Source organism: Notechis scutatus, chromosome 16 (genome assembly GCF_049901735.1).
Source record: "Notechis scutatus isolate UNSWTSFEM ecotype Mainland chromosome 16, rNotScu1.2, whole genome shotgun sequence".
In the NCBI taxonomy this organism is placed as follows: Eukaryota; Metazoa; Chordata; class Lepidosauria; order Squamata; family Elapidae; genus Notechis; species Notechis scutatus.
Window position 1 is genome coordinate 5340208 of NC_142024.1, and position 13840 is coordinate 5354047.

General features: G+C 43.4%; 2 protein-coding genes across 2 annotated transcripts in view; both read left to right on the forward strand.

Moving 5' to 3' along the window:
- The first annotated feature begins 128 nt into the window (after positions 1-128).
- Positions 129-3241, forward strand: RBP7 (retinol binding protein 7). The gene is made up of 4 exons (XM_026686448.2): positions 129-298; positions 1561-1739; positions 2350-2451; positions 3011-3241. The coding sequence occupies exons 1-4, from the start codon at positions 226-228 to the stop codon at positions 3059-3061; spliced, it is 405 nt and encodes a 134-aa protein (XP_026542233.2). The 5' UTR covers positions 129-225; the 3' UTR covers positions 3062-3241.
- Positions 3242-5528: 2287 nt separating this feature from the next.
- The window catches only part of UBE4B (ubiquitination factor E4B), a 44941-nt gene continuing 36629 nt past the window's right edge, over positions 5529-13840 (forward strand). Inside the window, 2 exon segments of the mRNA XM_026686437.2 lie at positions 5529-5718; positions 13387-13573. Of these exon segments, the coding sequence (XP_026542222.2) occupies positions 5695-5718; positions 13387-13573 (211 nt within the window). The 5' untranslated portion in view covers positions 5529-5694.

Below are 13840 nucleotides of genomic sequence, written 5' to 3' on the forward strand. Positions count from 1 at the left end.
TTGTGTCTGTGACTCATGAAACAGTTACTTTAGCTCTACACCCTGGATTAGAGCTGATCTGAACTTTATCCCTAGGGGCCCAACTGCAACAGATCCCACCTCCTATTGTAAGTCCTTCCCACTTCCCCTTATATAAAGAAGGCACTGGGGAAATGAGAGCTTCTCATTTGCATCCTTGGACCTTTTTAGTTTTGTGTTCATCTCAGGTGCTCCCTCTCTTCAACCATGCCGGTGGACTTCAATGGTACCTGGAATCTTGTCCGGTCTGAGAATTTTGAAGGCTATATGTTGGCTTTAGGCAAGTACAGAGCTTTTAAGATTTATTGGTTGAACTCTTCAAGATGCTTATTTGGTGACTGCAGCCTTCAAAGATAAAGTTATCTCTTGGAAGTTTTGTTTTGCCTTTTTTTTCACACTAGGGGGTTTATATATTACAGGATTTAACCCAGAATTTGCACTGGTTTTTACTTGGTTGAAGTAGAATTAGGCAAGGAACAAAATATTCTTTATATCTTAAACTTTGCCTCAGATTCATGTTCAAATGCTTAAATAGCTTACTACAGTTTCTTTTGCTTGCACGTGGCTAAATCCCCATATTACTCCATATTTAAACTGTCTTGAATAAACCACACTGGTCTGTTTTGCAAACCATGTCAAGCCATGAATCAAACTTGGGTAAAATACCCCAAATTGGGTGAAAGTGGTTTTTTTCCCCTTTGAGTAATGATACAAACCCAATACTAATAAGAACCGCGGATATTTAAATAAGGATAGTTTTGGTACTAAGGGAAAAAAAATCTTGAGAAGCACTTATCTAAGCCATAAGCAAAACCATGCTAGGACACTTAACAGAAATGCTACTTGAACTATCTTGGTTAATTGAACCTACATATATCCTTATAGATACAAATTTAAGATTGATGGTTAGATTTATCTTAAGCTGTCATAACTTTGCCATTCTTCCCATTTTTTTTCTTTTGTGTGTGCAAAGTCATATTTGGGAGTAACCTCTAATAAGGTGCCTTGTTTTTTTGAATGAAACTTTAAATCTGAGTTTTGCACTGTGTGGCAGCAGCCAAAAACAGCCAATGCAATCCTAAACTGCATTAACAGAGGGATAGAGTCAAGATCATGTGAAGTTCTAGTACCGCTTTATAAAGCCTTAGTAAGACCGTGCTTAGAATACTGCATTCAGATTTGGTTATCCCATTATAAAAAAGATTTTGAGGCTCTGGAAAGAGCAGAGAAGGGCAACAAGGATAATTAAGGGCCCCAAGGCTAAAATGTATGAGACATAGCAGTGTTCCAATATTTGAGGGGCTGAAATATTTAAACCTTTGTCTGAAATGGTATGGGGTCTCTTTTAGGTTGGACTAGAAGACCTCCAAAGTTCCTTCTAACTCAGAACTGTTATTCTGCCTGATTTGAATTGAGGAACTGAGGCACTGGTATGAAACAAATGCATAATGTTAACCTGGCTACTATCAAGAAAGGCAGCATTCATTTAATGTAATGACAGATTGTTTTAACTCCCATTTGTAATTTTTTTGTCCTGCAAAGGTATAGATTTTGCAACTCGCAAGATAGCAAACTTGTTGAAGCCCCAGAAGGTCATAACACAGGAAAAGGATTTCTTTTCTATCAGGACAACAAGCACTTTTAGAAACTATTTGGTTGAGTTCAAAATTGGAGAGGAGTTCGATGAAGATAGCAAAGGATTGGACAACCGTAAATGCAGAGTAAGTAAACCATACCTTTAAAACTTTAAATGAACATTTTTGGCAATAAGCATTGACTGAACATATTTTTAAATATTTCCATGTGTTTCAAAAACTTTTTCCTTGGGGCTTTTGAAAGTATTGACAATGTTTGGTCTGATTTTTATATGCTGAGAATTGTCAAAATCATAGCAAACATTTCTTCATGTTACTAGACCAAATTCTTTCGACCTCCTTAGCTGAATTTTTTTTTTACTTCCTTTAATAGATTTATGAGCACATCAGTTTGCATTGCAAAAAGGCTGCAGCTTATTAAAGATTAATAACTGATTTAATAGGATCAGTTGGTCTTCCTCATGGAGAAGTATGAAATATAAATAAAACTGAAGTCCTATTCTCCTGGATTTTTTTTTTTAGAGGAAGGAATTGGCTCTGTGGATCTTAGCTTGACCCAGAGTTCTTAAAGGGTCATTATCACAATAATTGAAAATGTTTCAAGAAGCCTTCATTGGTAGAAAATGTCGGCTAAAATGTTTTTAGAAATCTGTTTATAATGCCTCCATCCACACCATCTTAAATAAACTAATTTGTTGGGGTTTAAAACATTAAATACTATTCTCTTCCAATGCAGAGTGTGGTGATTTGGGACAATGATAAACTTGTCTGCACCCAGAATGGAGAAAAGAAAAACAGAGGCTGGTCCCACTGGATTGAAGGAGATGAGCTGTATTTGGTATGAAATCTTTGGGTGGATTACCTTGAATGGATCTAGAAAATGATAGTCAGCCCAGGATTGGGAAGGAATCCAGCCCTCTTAAATATTCCATGAAGCATGAGCTAAACTAAAGCATCTCTATGAAGAAACCGCAAATATTGTTTCACAAGCTCAGGACACAAAATGTGCATTAATTTAATTTTTTTCCAGTTTAACTGTGGCCTTGTGGCCTTAAACCCAAGCAATTGTGGCTTGTTTTGTTAATGCTTAAACAGAAATTAACATAACGAACCATCCCGCAGACAATTGTGAACCTGTCCATTATACCCAAATAATGTAAAATGGAAGCAGAGGAAAGTAAACCAAATGATACTGAGGATGCTGATGTAAGGCTTGAAACGAGCCAGGTTTTTTTAAAATCCTAGTTTGGCTTTAGTTAAGCAGGGGAGGCGAGCTGGATTGTGGGGTGGGTTTGAGATGTCAGGGGCTAATCTGCAACCCATCCTGGCTAAGGTAGCTTGAAGTTGGGTTCCCAGCATTGAGGCCTCAAGTACTGTATGGCTGTCTTTATGCGCAGGAGCTCCGTTGCGAAGGCCAGACAAGCACGCAAGTTTTCAAGCGAGCATGATTCTCAAATGGAACTCTTCCAAAGGAGAGCTGTGCAAGGCATCTTCAAGACCTCTTTTCACTTCAAGTCAACAACAATGTGGAAGCTTCAGTATTTTCTCCATTATTGGAAATGCTCTGAAAGATTCCAAGAGCAAATAAAGGTGGCTGTTACATTCATTAAACATATTGCATAATGCAACTTGGGGTTTCTAGTCTCTATGATGCCACTTGCTTGTCCCCAAATGTCTTCCTTGGGGGTACTTTACGGCTGTCCAGCTGGATTGGATGGGGGAACCCTGGTGCTGAACTTGACTCCCTTCATACAATACATTAAGATGTGATAGGGTTTGCCTGCATTTTCCTCTCTGGTTTTGCATGTTACCTGAATATCTGACCCCAATTTTCACTTTGTAAACCATGATTGCTGGCTTAGCATGTTATAGGTGCCTTTCCAACCAGGTTGGCTTCTTCCTTTTGTTGGGAGGAGGCATCCCACATGCAATTTCCTACTTGCAGGAGAATTTCCAAACAGGGTAGAAATCTGGACCCAGGTCACAAACCACCTGGATGCTTGATATTATCAGTTGGAAAAAGTCCTCATGATTTTTTGCTACCTGTGGATTATTTAACACTGCTCTTGCTCCTTTGTCTGAAATGAGCTAGAGAGCAGGATCTGGCCTTATTCACACGACTCTTAACCTAGATATTGAATTAACCAGGTTTAGGAGGATGAACCTGAACCGAGCTTGGTGTGTTGTGCTGTGTGACTGGCAGAATTTGAACTGCACCCCCAATTAGTTTCCTTGCAAGTGCAAATGGGGGCCATGAGCACCCAAAAAATGTATTAGTTTCAAAGCAGGTCAGGCACCCCCTGAAAGTATTTTTCCCTTTGCCTTGTGAGTGGAGGGGAGACGCTCCTTCTCCCTCTAGTCTGTTATTCTGTGATTTATATTGTTTAAAATTATTTTTCGTCCCCACCCCAAACCTTTGATAGTAAATTAGTTTAATAATGTCAATGCTTTTTAAAACCCATGGAAGTAAAAAACAACCCGATCTATTTTCCACTTTAAGATGAACTCATTTGTGGTACAGATCTAGAAAATGGAACATAAGGTGTGCGTGGTGAATGCAGCCTCTTTCTAAAGCTTTTTAAAAAAAATCTTGAAATGTGCCACTCACCTTGATGGCAAATTAGTGATCACATTACACGACACAAGAAGAAATCGTCCGTTTTTGGGGTGCTTTTATTCCTATTGTATATTTGTTTCATTTAACAAGCTCCATTTAATTTTGACAGCTTTTGATTTTAGCGCCATTTTGGCTCCGCCCTCCCCCGCCCTTGGCCCTCCGCCTGTTGCTATGGCGCAGGCCCCAACAAGCCCCGCCTACTGCCTCGCGTTACGGTAACTTGCTTTGGATTCAGCCTGGCGTGAGACGACAGAGAGGATGGGCTTTTTTCCCCCACCTCCTCTTTCTCCTCATTGGCTAACCCCCGAACCGATGTTAGCTTATAATCAAGTGGGAAGGCCCTTTTTCCTTACTGCTATTGGCCAACGCAGCCCATCATTCCTGGGTGTCAGATAGTGGGGCTCCTCCTCCTCCTCCTCCCGGACCTGGCTTCCCATCTTATCGCGGTCTTGCGAGGGCCGGCGCATGCGTCCCTGAGTCTCGGGGGCCACTCACGCACAGCGCGGCGGAGCGGAGGTCACGTGATCCGACGCCAAGATGGCCGCCGCCGCCTTCTTGTTTTGATGAATAATCTCCGTGTGGGGAGGCAGCGGCTGAGGGGAAAAGTGGGGCTCCGGCGGTCACGCGTGGGCGGGAGTTGGGAGGCGCGGGGGCTTTAGCCGGTGAGCGTTGCCTCCCCGCCCGCCTAACACGGGGCCAGGGGGAGCTTCCAAAAGGGGGGGGGGGAATTCCTCAGGCCCAAGGAGTGGGGGGAACCGAGTGGGCCTGCCCGTCAGAGGGTCGCCGAGGAGGGCCTGGTGAGGAGAGGAAGGCGAGGGGAAGGCTCCCTATGGGACCCCCGGGCCTGCTGGCGCATCTACAAGGCAGCCTGCGCTCGGGGGAGAAGCAGCGGTGGGGAGGCCCGAGGCCCAGCGGCTCCCTTGGGACCCCCGTAGAAGAGTGAGGGAGCAGCCCAGTGTGTGTGTGGTCTCTACACAGGTGGGGCCTCAGGACAGGTAGGGCTTCAGCCCCGGCAATCTAAGATAGGCCGCCGGGAGGAAGGAGCGCTGGATGTGAAGGGAAGGACGGGAGCCTTGTGAGGGTGGCGGCCGTAGGGCGCTCCTAACCCCGGGATTGGAGTGGGGACCAGTTTAGATAACCGAGCAGGGTCTGGAGGAGGAGCAAACCGGCTTGGAAGGGCGGGCGGTGGATGCAGTTCAGGCGAGACGAAGCTTGGAGGAAGGACTCTAAGGCAGATCTATCTATCCGGAGTGGGGACGAGGGGGACGGACGGACGGGGTTGCTCTTCGCCTCTGACTATGCACTTCTGAGAGCTCCTTAGGGAAAGAGGCAGCGACCAGGACAGGGGTGGTTAACCGAAAGCCATTTCCTCCTCCTCCTCCATCCATCCATCCAAGCACCTCCCTCGAGGGAAGCAGCGGAGCCTTCCTCCCCCAACCGCCTTCCACCATTAAGAGGAAAACTATGGAGGAGTTGAGTGCCGATGAGGTAAGTTTTGTTTGTGTGTGTGTGTTGGGGGCAGATGATAACCAGGAAATGTGTATTTGTCTGGTTGTACTGAAGGTGGTTTGTGCAGACCTTTTAGGTACAAGAGTTGGGTAGGAGAAGTGAAGGTTCTGTACATTGGGATAAAATTTCTCCTTTTTTTGGTATCTGCTCACTTATAATTAAAGATTTTAGAATTGATTTCTGTTCAAAAACCAAGTTTGACGGTAACCAGTTTTTTTTTATTTTAAAGGCAGGTATTTTCAGGGTTTTTCATTGCTATTTTAAAGGTGGGTTTTAAGGGGGATAGGACAAAAATGTTAGGGAGCTTAGAAGACTCTTGAATTCCTCCCCCCCCTTTGTGGTAAATCTTTGTAACTTTTGAGAGTCCCAGTCTGAGCTGACAGCCAGGAAGGTAGGATGTGTAAGTTACGTTAACAGGTCTGCATATGTGAAAATATTAAATTAACTTTTTTTTTTCAAATGAACTTAAATACCACCATGTGACAGGTTACATTACTATTACATTACTAGGAGGTTGTTGGTTATTAAGATAGTGAGGTGTTCTTGAGAGTATTTCCTGTCTTAAAGGATGTCCTGTATTTTATTCAGGCTTAGTATGTTGTGCTCAGCCTTATAAAATATTTAAGAATGACTGCAACTATGCAGGGAAGGCAGTATGTTGTAGTACATGTTTTCTCCATTTCTCTTCATTCTAAACCTTCCTAATCTTTTCTTCCCCTATTCTATAATGGAAATGTGTATGTTGCCAATTAAAACATGTTGAAAATCTTATCTAAAACATTTAGGTCTAATTGATCATCTGTTGGACATTTTTAATACATTTGTATTTCTGGGTGATGTACTAGTCTAACATAAGACAAGGTGAAGAGCATAACAAAATTCTACCTTATCTGTTCTAAGAAGGAAAACTTTCCTCACGTGAATAAACTTCCATATGTAGTTTTCATCTTAGTGAGTCTTACAGTAAATTCCTAAAACAATTTAAAACTAGAATTCACACTTTCAGAACGAAAAAGCACAGTACTGAAATGTTAGGTGAAATCAGAATCAAACAGTGGAATAACTACTAGCATGAAGACGTGTGAGTAAATTCCGTGGTTTAGGAAAGCTTCTCTAACTTGATTCCTTTGAGATAAACTGGATTTAAGCTTCCACGACTCCCAACCAAAAGGCATCTGGCTGGAGAAAGGTGATTTTAGGAACTGTGATCAAAGGTGTGGGGTTTTTTTTCCCCAAAGGGTGAAAAATCTTGGATTCATAGGAAACTTAGTTCACTAGACCAGATCACAGGCTGCAATCCTTACCTTTGATTGCAGGATTGGTCTACAACCATGAACTATAATGGCTTCCAAGCTATGGTGTCTAAGCTCAGTTCAAACTATGTTTTGAAGGCAATCCAGTTTAAATACAGATAGTCCTTGACTTACAACAGTTTGTTTAGTAACTGAAGTTACAAAAGCACTAAAAAAGGTTACTTATGACTGATTTTTCACACAGCCATTATAGCATCCCCAGGGTCATGTGATCAAAATTCAGACACTTGGAAATTGACTCATATTTTGTAACTGGAGAAGAAAAATCAGTGGGGAAGCCAGGTTCACTTAACCATGTTACTAATTTAACAAATGCAGTGATTCACTTAACTGGGAAGAAAGGCCTTAAAATGAGGCAAAACTCACTTAACAAATGTCTCACTTAGCAACAGAGGTTTCTGGCTCAATTGTTATAAATCAAGGACCAACTGTACTAATCTTGGTATGCCCAACCTTTTGGGGGAAGCTCTGGACAGGGAAATTATTAAAAGATATGGGACTGGATAGCTGGAAAAATAGTGTTAGTTTGCGGCATATTCCTATAAATCCTGGTATCTAAACTAATAAGCTGTATTTTGTGAGCACTTAACTCTGTGTGTGGTTGTTAAATGGAACAATTTACAGCATGTTTACCTGTGTTTGCTGATGGTTCATCCTAGTTAGCAAGGAAATATTCACTATGCTAAGCTGCAAAAGCAAAAAACCTAGGAGCACTTTAGGAATATTGAGTGTCCTGCTTTGAAAATGGTATCACACTTGGGCTGGGAATACAGTAAGTAATTGGAAACAAGTGAGTTGATTCTAGTAATTCTCTCCCACCCAACTACTCCTCTGTAAACTAAACAGTGAGAAGTCAGTGGGTGGATCTGCTGTTGTGGAACAGGAACCAAACATGTCAAACCTTCTTGACCATTAGTTAAAAAAAGGCTACTTGAAACCAACTAAAATCCATCTGCAATTGTTTATAGCAAGGGTCTTCAAACTTGGCAAGTTTAGGACTTGTGGACTTCAACTCTCAGAATTCTTGAGCTAATGTGGACAGGAGGTGAAATTCTGGGAGTTGAAGTCCACAAGTCTTAAAGCTGTCAAGTTTGAAGACCCTTGGTTTATAGGCACAATGACCAGTGTGTAATCATTGACCAGAAAGAAGTTGCCATAAATAGAGATTTTAATTTGTCTTTACATTTATCAGCATTCTAGTTGGCCTTCTTGATGGAGATGCAGTGGGGCTCTATTCCAAGCTCTCTCAAGGTTGTTTGTTACGCATCTTGGTTGCAGGAGGAGATATTTTCCAGCTAAGTAAGAGATTTCTTGGGAAGATCCTCCAAAAGTAGGTTAGATCAACCTTTGCTAGGTACCCTTGAAGCCAGGATTATTTCTGTTTGGGATACTCTGTGCCTGATGCAGGTGGTGCTTAAGAATTCTTTGTTTCCAAATACAATGGAAACATGGAATTACAGATGCCACACAGGGGCATATATATCTGAGTGGTGGAATTCCTTCCCTACCATCTGGAACTACATCATGATTACCTCATCATGGTGACTTGAGGGAACCTCCCTCAGGGGAAAGGTAGCAATGTTCAGGACTGTCATAGAAGGGAAAAGTAAGTAAACAGGAAGGGATTTGTGCTGGGTGTTCAGCCTGCAAATGATTGGTACTCCTATTGTATAGGACCTGGCCATCGTGGTCAGCTTCAAAAGATCACCTTTAGTTTTCTCCCAACTTTCCCTCCCCACTTTTCCTTCAATATGCTGGGTTGTGTCATCTTTCCATTGGGGAGATCAGATTGCAACAACAGGCATCTTTATGCAAAGTCATTCCACAGCTTCCAAAGCATCAAGATGACGTGGTGGTTGTTGGAGGAAGGTAATAATTTACCAAGCATTTGCTGTTTCAATAAGAACCTACCTCTGCACATGAGGCCCATTGCCAAGTACTTGCTCTCTGCTGTAGAAGGGTGGGCAGGCAAGGCAACCCCTCCAACAGAGACATGGAAGAGGGGAAAAAAAGATGGGATCGCTTAAAGGGAGGAATGCTGGCACATCCTGATTGGAATTAGAATGGCAGATTTGGTGGGGGGGGGGGAATTCTAACTCAGGTTGAAAGACCTATTCCGCATCTCAGGTTGGCCTACTTAAATAGGGTCGCTTGTATTATTTTTTTTCTTCTGGGCATGCTTTATGCTAAACCATAATGCATTTTATGTGCAGCCTCAGACAATGTTTAAATAGGGCCTGCAAGCAAGCAATCGTTTGCTTATTTGATTTCCACTGGCTGTCCATCTCACTTTTGGGACTCTAGATAGCCACCGGAGAAGAAAGCTAGTTTATTGCTGGCGAATTGAGTACATCAACAGTGTGAAAGCATCCTGGGGGCAAACAGGAAGCCAAGGGAACAAAGAGCCTGGGGAGGAATGGAATGAGAAAAAAGGTCTGTTGTTATGCCAGCCCTTGAGAGGGGAGGGAAGCACTTTCTCTTGCGGTCCCTTTTGGCCTGGCACTTTCTGAGTATATTGGGAAGCTTGGATAGAAAGCCTGGTTTAATTACATTATTTGATTGATAATTCTTCCCTGAGTGCAGAGAACTTGAATCTTCAGGGGTCCTTGGTGCTCTCTTAGCTTGTTTTCTTGCAGATGTTTCATGACCCTAACTAGGGTGCAGATGTTACATAGGGTAATGAAACATCTGCAAGAAAAGAAGCTCAGAGAGCACCAAGGCCCCCTCATGTCAACCCTGAGCAATACATTTCCTTCCTTCCTTCCTAGTAGCACTCATGATGTTACCTAGTTGGGGTCATGAAATGTCTGCAAGAAAACAAGCTCAGAGCACCAAGGACTCCTCATTTCAACCTTGAGCTACAAACATTCTCCTTTATTGGAACTTGAATCTTATTTTTTGACATTACCTGGAGGTTTGGAGTTCTTTAATGGGAAACTGCATCAAACCAGTCCTGCTTTTGCAGTGTTTCAGGGTACCTGAAACTTGACCGGGAGTGGGGTGGGTGGGTAGAACTTTGTTTCTCAGTGCAAATCAGCCCATCTAGATTTGCAAATGTGCATAATGTCTGTTGTAAATACAACAATATCTGGCACACCTTTCCCCCTCTTTTCGATCCTTTTTTTGCTTTCTGTACAATGCCTTTTTGAATGACCAGTCTAGTTTTTATTATAAGGTCAGTCACCCTAGGAGCCTTTCAGGTGAGAAAGAAGAGATATGCTTTAAATAATAAATAAGAGTAGCTAATTAAGTTGACTGGGTAAAAGACTAAGCAATGGGTTAGTCCTTTCAGTAATAATGCCTCTGCTTCTAGGTGGAATAATAGCACCTTTCCCAGCCATGATTGGTCCCACTTCATTACTTCCTGTGGGTAAGCCCTGAGTGCTTCCCGCCCATCTTTATATTGTGTCACCAATTGTTTCTAAATCTCCCAATGGTCCCAAAAGAGGAGTTGTGGCATGGAAAAACAGAAGCCACTGAACAAAGATCAAATAAACCTTTTTGCGTGGAAGTGGTTCAGAATTAGGGTAGATGAAGTTTGAGGGTAGCAGCATACAGTTTCTGATGGGCCTGTTCCCCACCCATGCCATCTTGAAAATTTTAAATTTCAAGTAGCTCACCCAGAGCCCTACTTCAAGCCAGGTTTAATCCTTGGCATCTCTTGAAAGGAGCTCTGATCTGGATTTTAATCTTGGAGAGGTCCTCCTAGAGATGGATGAAGGATGGTCTTACTCATATTGAAGAAATATCCCTCGTTGCCATCTCTCGGGCTTTATGGTTGACTCCTACTTTGCCCCCACCACAGGGATGGGGTGGCTCAGTGGCTTGAGATGCTGATCTTGTCGATCAGAAAGGTTGGCAGTTCGACGGTTTGAATCCCTAGCGCCACGTAATGGAGTGAGCTCCCGTTACTGGTTCCAGCTTCTGCCAACCTAGCAGTTTGAAAGCATGTAAAAAATGGAGTAGAAAAATAGGGACCCCTATTTTGGTGGGAAGGGAAACAGCGTTTCCTTTGGCTTTGTAATGGAGATGAGCACCAGCCCCCTAGAGCCAGAAACGACTAGCACATATGTGCAAAGGGAACCTTTACCTTTATCTACTTTGTATGTAGACACCTGATGGTTCCAAGTTGAGCTTGAGAAGCACTTACCCAAAGTTCCGAAGAACGTTTGTGAGTTTTGGACAACTTCCAAATGTATGGACTCCCATAACTTCCCCAGCATGACTAGTACTGAGTGTACTCAATAGGAGTGGGCCGTTGAAGGTCATATATCTGGACCTTGCAAAGATTAGGAATCATTGGATTAGCCATTCCCGTGATTTGGCCGAGGATAAAACTCTTTTCTTTTTTATTTTCAACCTTTTTTCTGGCCAGGAAATATTCAACCTGAAGTGCAGCAGACCTTTATTCAAGACAGACAATTCTTTGCAGGAAAATAATAATTTCAGCCTAATTTCTATGAGTTGAGCCAGCTTTCAGTGACTCTCTGATTAAAACAAAGTACCCTGACCTACATTTTTGGTCAGCGGCCGAATCTTTTCATCGTGTATTTTTCTGTGCTTCCTGCAATGGGCTTATAGCCTCTTTTTCTCTTGAGTCGTTCAAAGTTGTGTCTTCTTCCTGTAGACCAGGGGTCCCCAAACTTGTTTAAAACCTGTGGACTTCAACTCCCAGAATTCCTCAGCCAGCAATGCACTTAAAGTCTCCAAGTTTGGAGACCTCTGTTGTAGACAAAACACTACAAGCCCATAACTTCATGTTAAACGTTGGCCACCATCACAGAGCGTCCTTTCCGTTATTATTCCAGAAATAATGAAATTTACATACAGGTAGTCCTTTCTGTTGCTAAGTGGCACACTTGTTGCGGGAGTTTTGCTCCCATTTTACGACCTTCCTGGGCACAGTTAAGTCGGTCGCTGGAGTCATTAAAGTAGCCGTTCAGTGAAGTTGGCTCCCCTACTGATTTTGCTTGTCAGAACCTGACCCTGGGGCACTGCGACCGTCAATAAACATCTGTCAGCTGCCAAGCGTCTGAATTTTGATCCCCTGATGCTTTTGGGGATGCTGCAATAGTAAGAGTGAAAAATGATCCTGCGTCACTTTTTCAACGCTGTTGTAACTTCGAAGGGTCACGAATGGTTGTAAGTGGAAGGCTACCTGTAATGAGCTCAGCTTCCTTCAACCTGGGGAAGGTGGACTTTAACCTGTTAAATTTAGGTCTTGCAGGATGGAAACAACAGCTTTTGTTGTGAAAGTTTTGAAAAACCTTTCACCCGCTTTTTAGGGTGTCAGGTAATGTGGGCAAAGAGGAGTTTTAAGAAGGAGCTTTAGCCCCTTGCAAGGATGGGGGAGAGAGGGAGCCTTCCTCGGGAGACGTTCTTCAGGTTCAAAAGATGAGAGCAGGATGGGTTGGACTTGTTACGTAAGGTTGTAGGGAGGATCTTGCCTGGTTGCTAATAATAGAGCTTCCTCTGAACCGTGGAATGAACACCGCAACATGTTTTCCTCGTGTGCTGTGTCCATTTCCGGGAAAATGTTGTTTGCGATTCTCTCGGGGAAGGGGAGACGAGTGGTGGTGCAAGGTTAAGAATTTGTTGGAATGAAAGTGGCTCCTTGCCAGTGACAGCCCGTCACTGAACCATTGGCGTGTATGGTTTGATGTGGGACGAAGCTATTTGGCAAGATGTGGATGGCTTCCTGAATTTGGAATTCTTGTTAAACATTCTGTCTTTGACCTTCTACCCTGGTCATCAGGTCTGTTTTTGAAAGCTGAGGTAAACATTGTTCAAGACCTTCTGGAACTCTGAAGGGCTGAAATCCAGTAGCAAAAGCACTTAGACTTATATACAGATTTTCAGTGCCGTTACAGCCCTCTCTAAGTGGTTTACAGAGTCAGCCTATTGCCCCCAACAATTTGGGTCCTCATTTTACCCTCCTTGGAAGGATGGAAGGATGTGTCAACCTTGAGCCAGTCGGTCAGGATCAAACTGCTGGCAGTGGGCAGAGTTAACTTGCAATGCTGCATTCTAACCACTGGGAATGAAGGAGGGAGGGAAGAAGGAAAGAAGATAGCAATAGCACTTATATATCGCTTCACAGTGCTTTACAGCCCTCTCTAAGTAGTTTACAGAGTCAGCCTTTTGCCCCCAACAATCTGGGTCCTCATTTGACCCACCTCGGAAGGATGGAAGGCTGTCAACTTTGAGCCTGGTGAAATTTGAACTGCCAGATTGCAGGCAGCCAGCAGTTGATAGAAGTAGCCTGCAGAACTGCACTCTAACCACTGCGCCATGAAGGCTCTTTGTAACTCACAGTGTCCTGGTTGTTATGCAGATCCGTCGGAGGCGCCTGGCCCGACTTGCTGGCGGACCTTCTTCCCAGCCCACCACCCCACTTACGTCTCCGCAGAGGGAGAGCCCCCCAGGGCAGCCGGTCCCAGCACCGTCTTCAGGGGCACCCCACAACCTTGGGCTCAATGTTCACAGTATGACCCCTGCTACCTCGCCAATCGGTGCGTCAGGTAAGCCACTGCCAGCTTAATGCCAATTCTTTAGGATGATTTGGGGTGAGACAAACCACGCCAGTTTTCCTTTGTTCATGGCTTTTCCTGCAAGGCCAGTGTTGGGACATGTGAATTAGGTTAAGAGCCGTAAGGAAGCTGCCACGTTTTCTTGTCGTTTAAAGAAATGAAATCCAGTCCTCGCTGGGTTTGAGCATTGTCCTCTGCAGTCGCCAGATTTTACAGCCTATAATGGCTTTCTCAAGGATCTGAGTTCTGGACTTAAAC

Coding starts and splice junctions, on each gene's coding strand:
- RBP7 (XM_026686448.2), top strand. CDS start 226: ATGCCGGTGGACTTCAATGGTACCTGGAATCTTGTCCGGTCTGAGAAT. Junction 299..1,560: donor AGGCTATATGTTGGCTTTAG/GCAAGTACAGAG, acceptor TGTCCTGCAAAG/GTATAGATTTTGCAACTCGC. Junction 1,740..2,349: donor TGGACAACCGTAAATGCAGA/GTAAGTAAACCA, acceptor CTTCCAATGCAG/AGTGTGGTGATTTGGGACAA.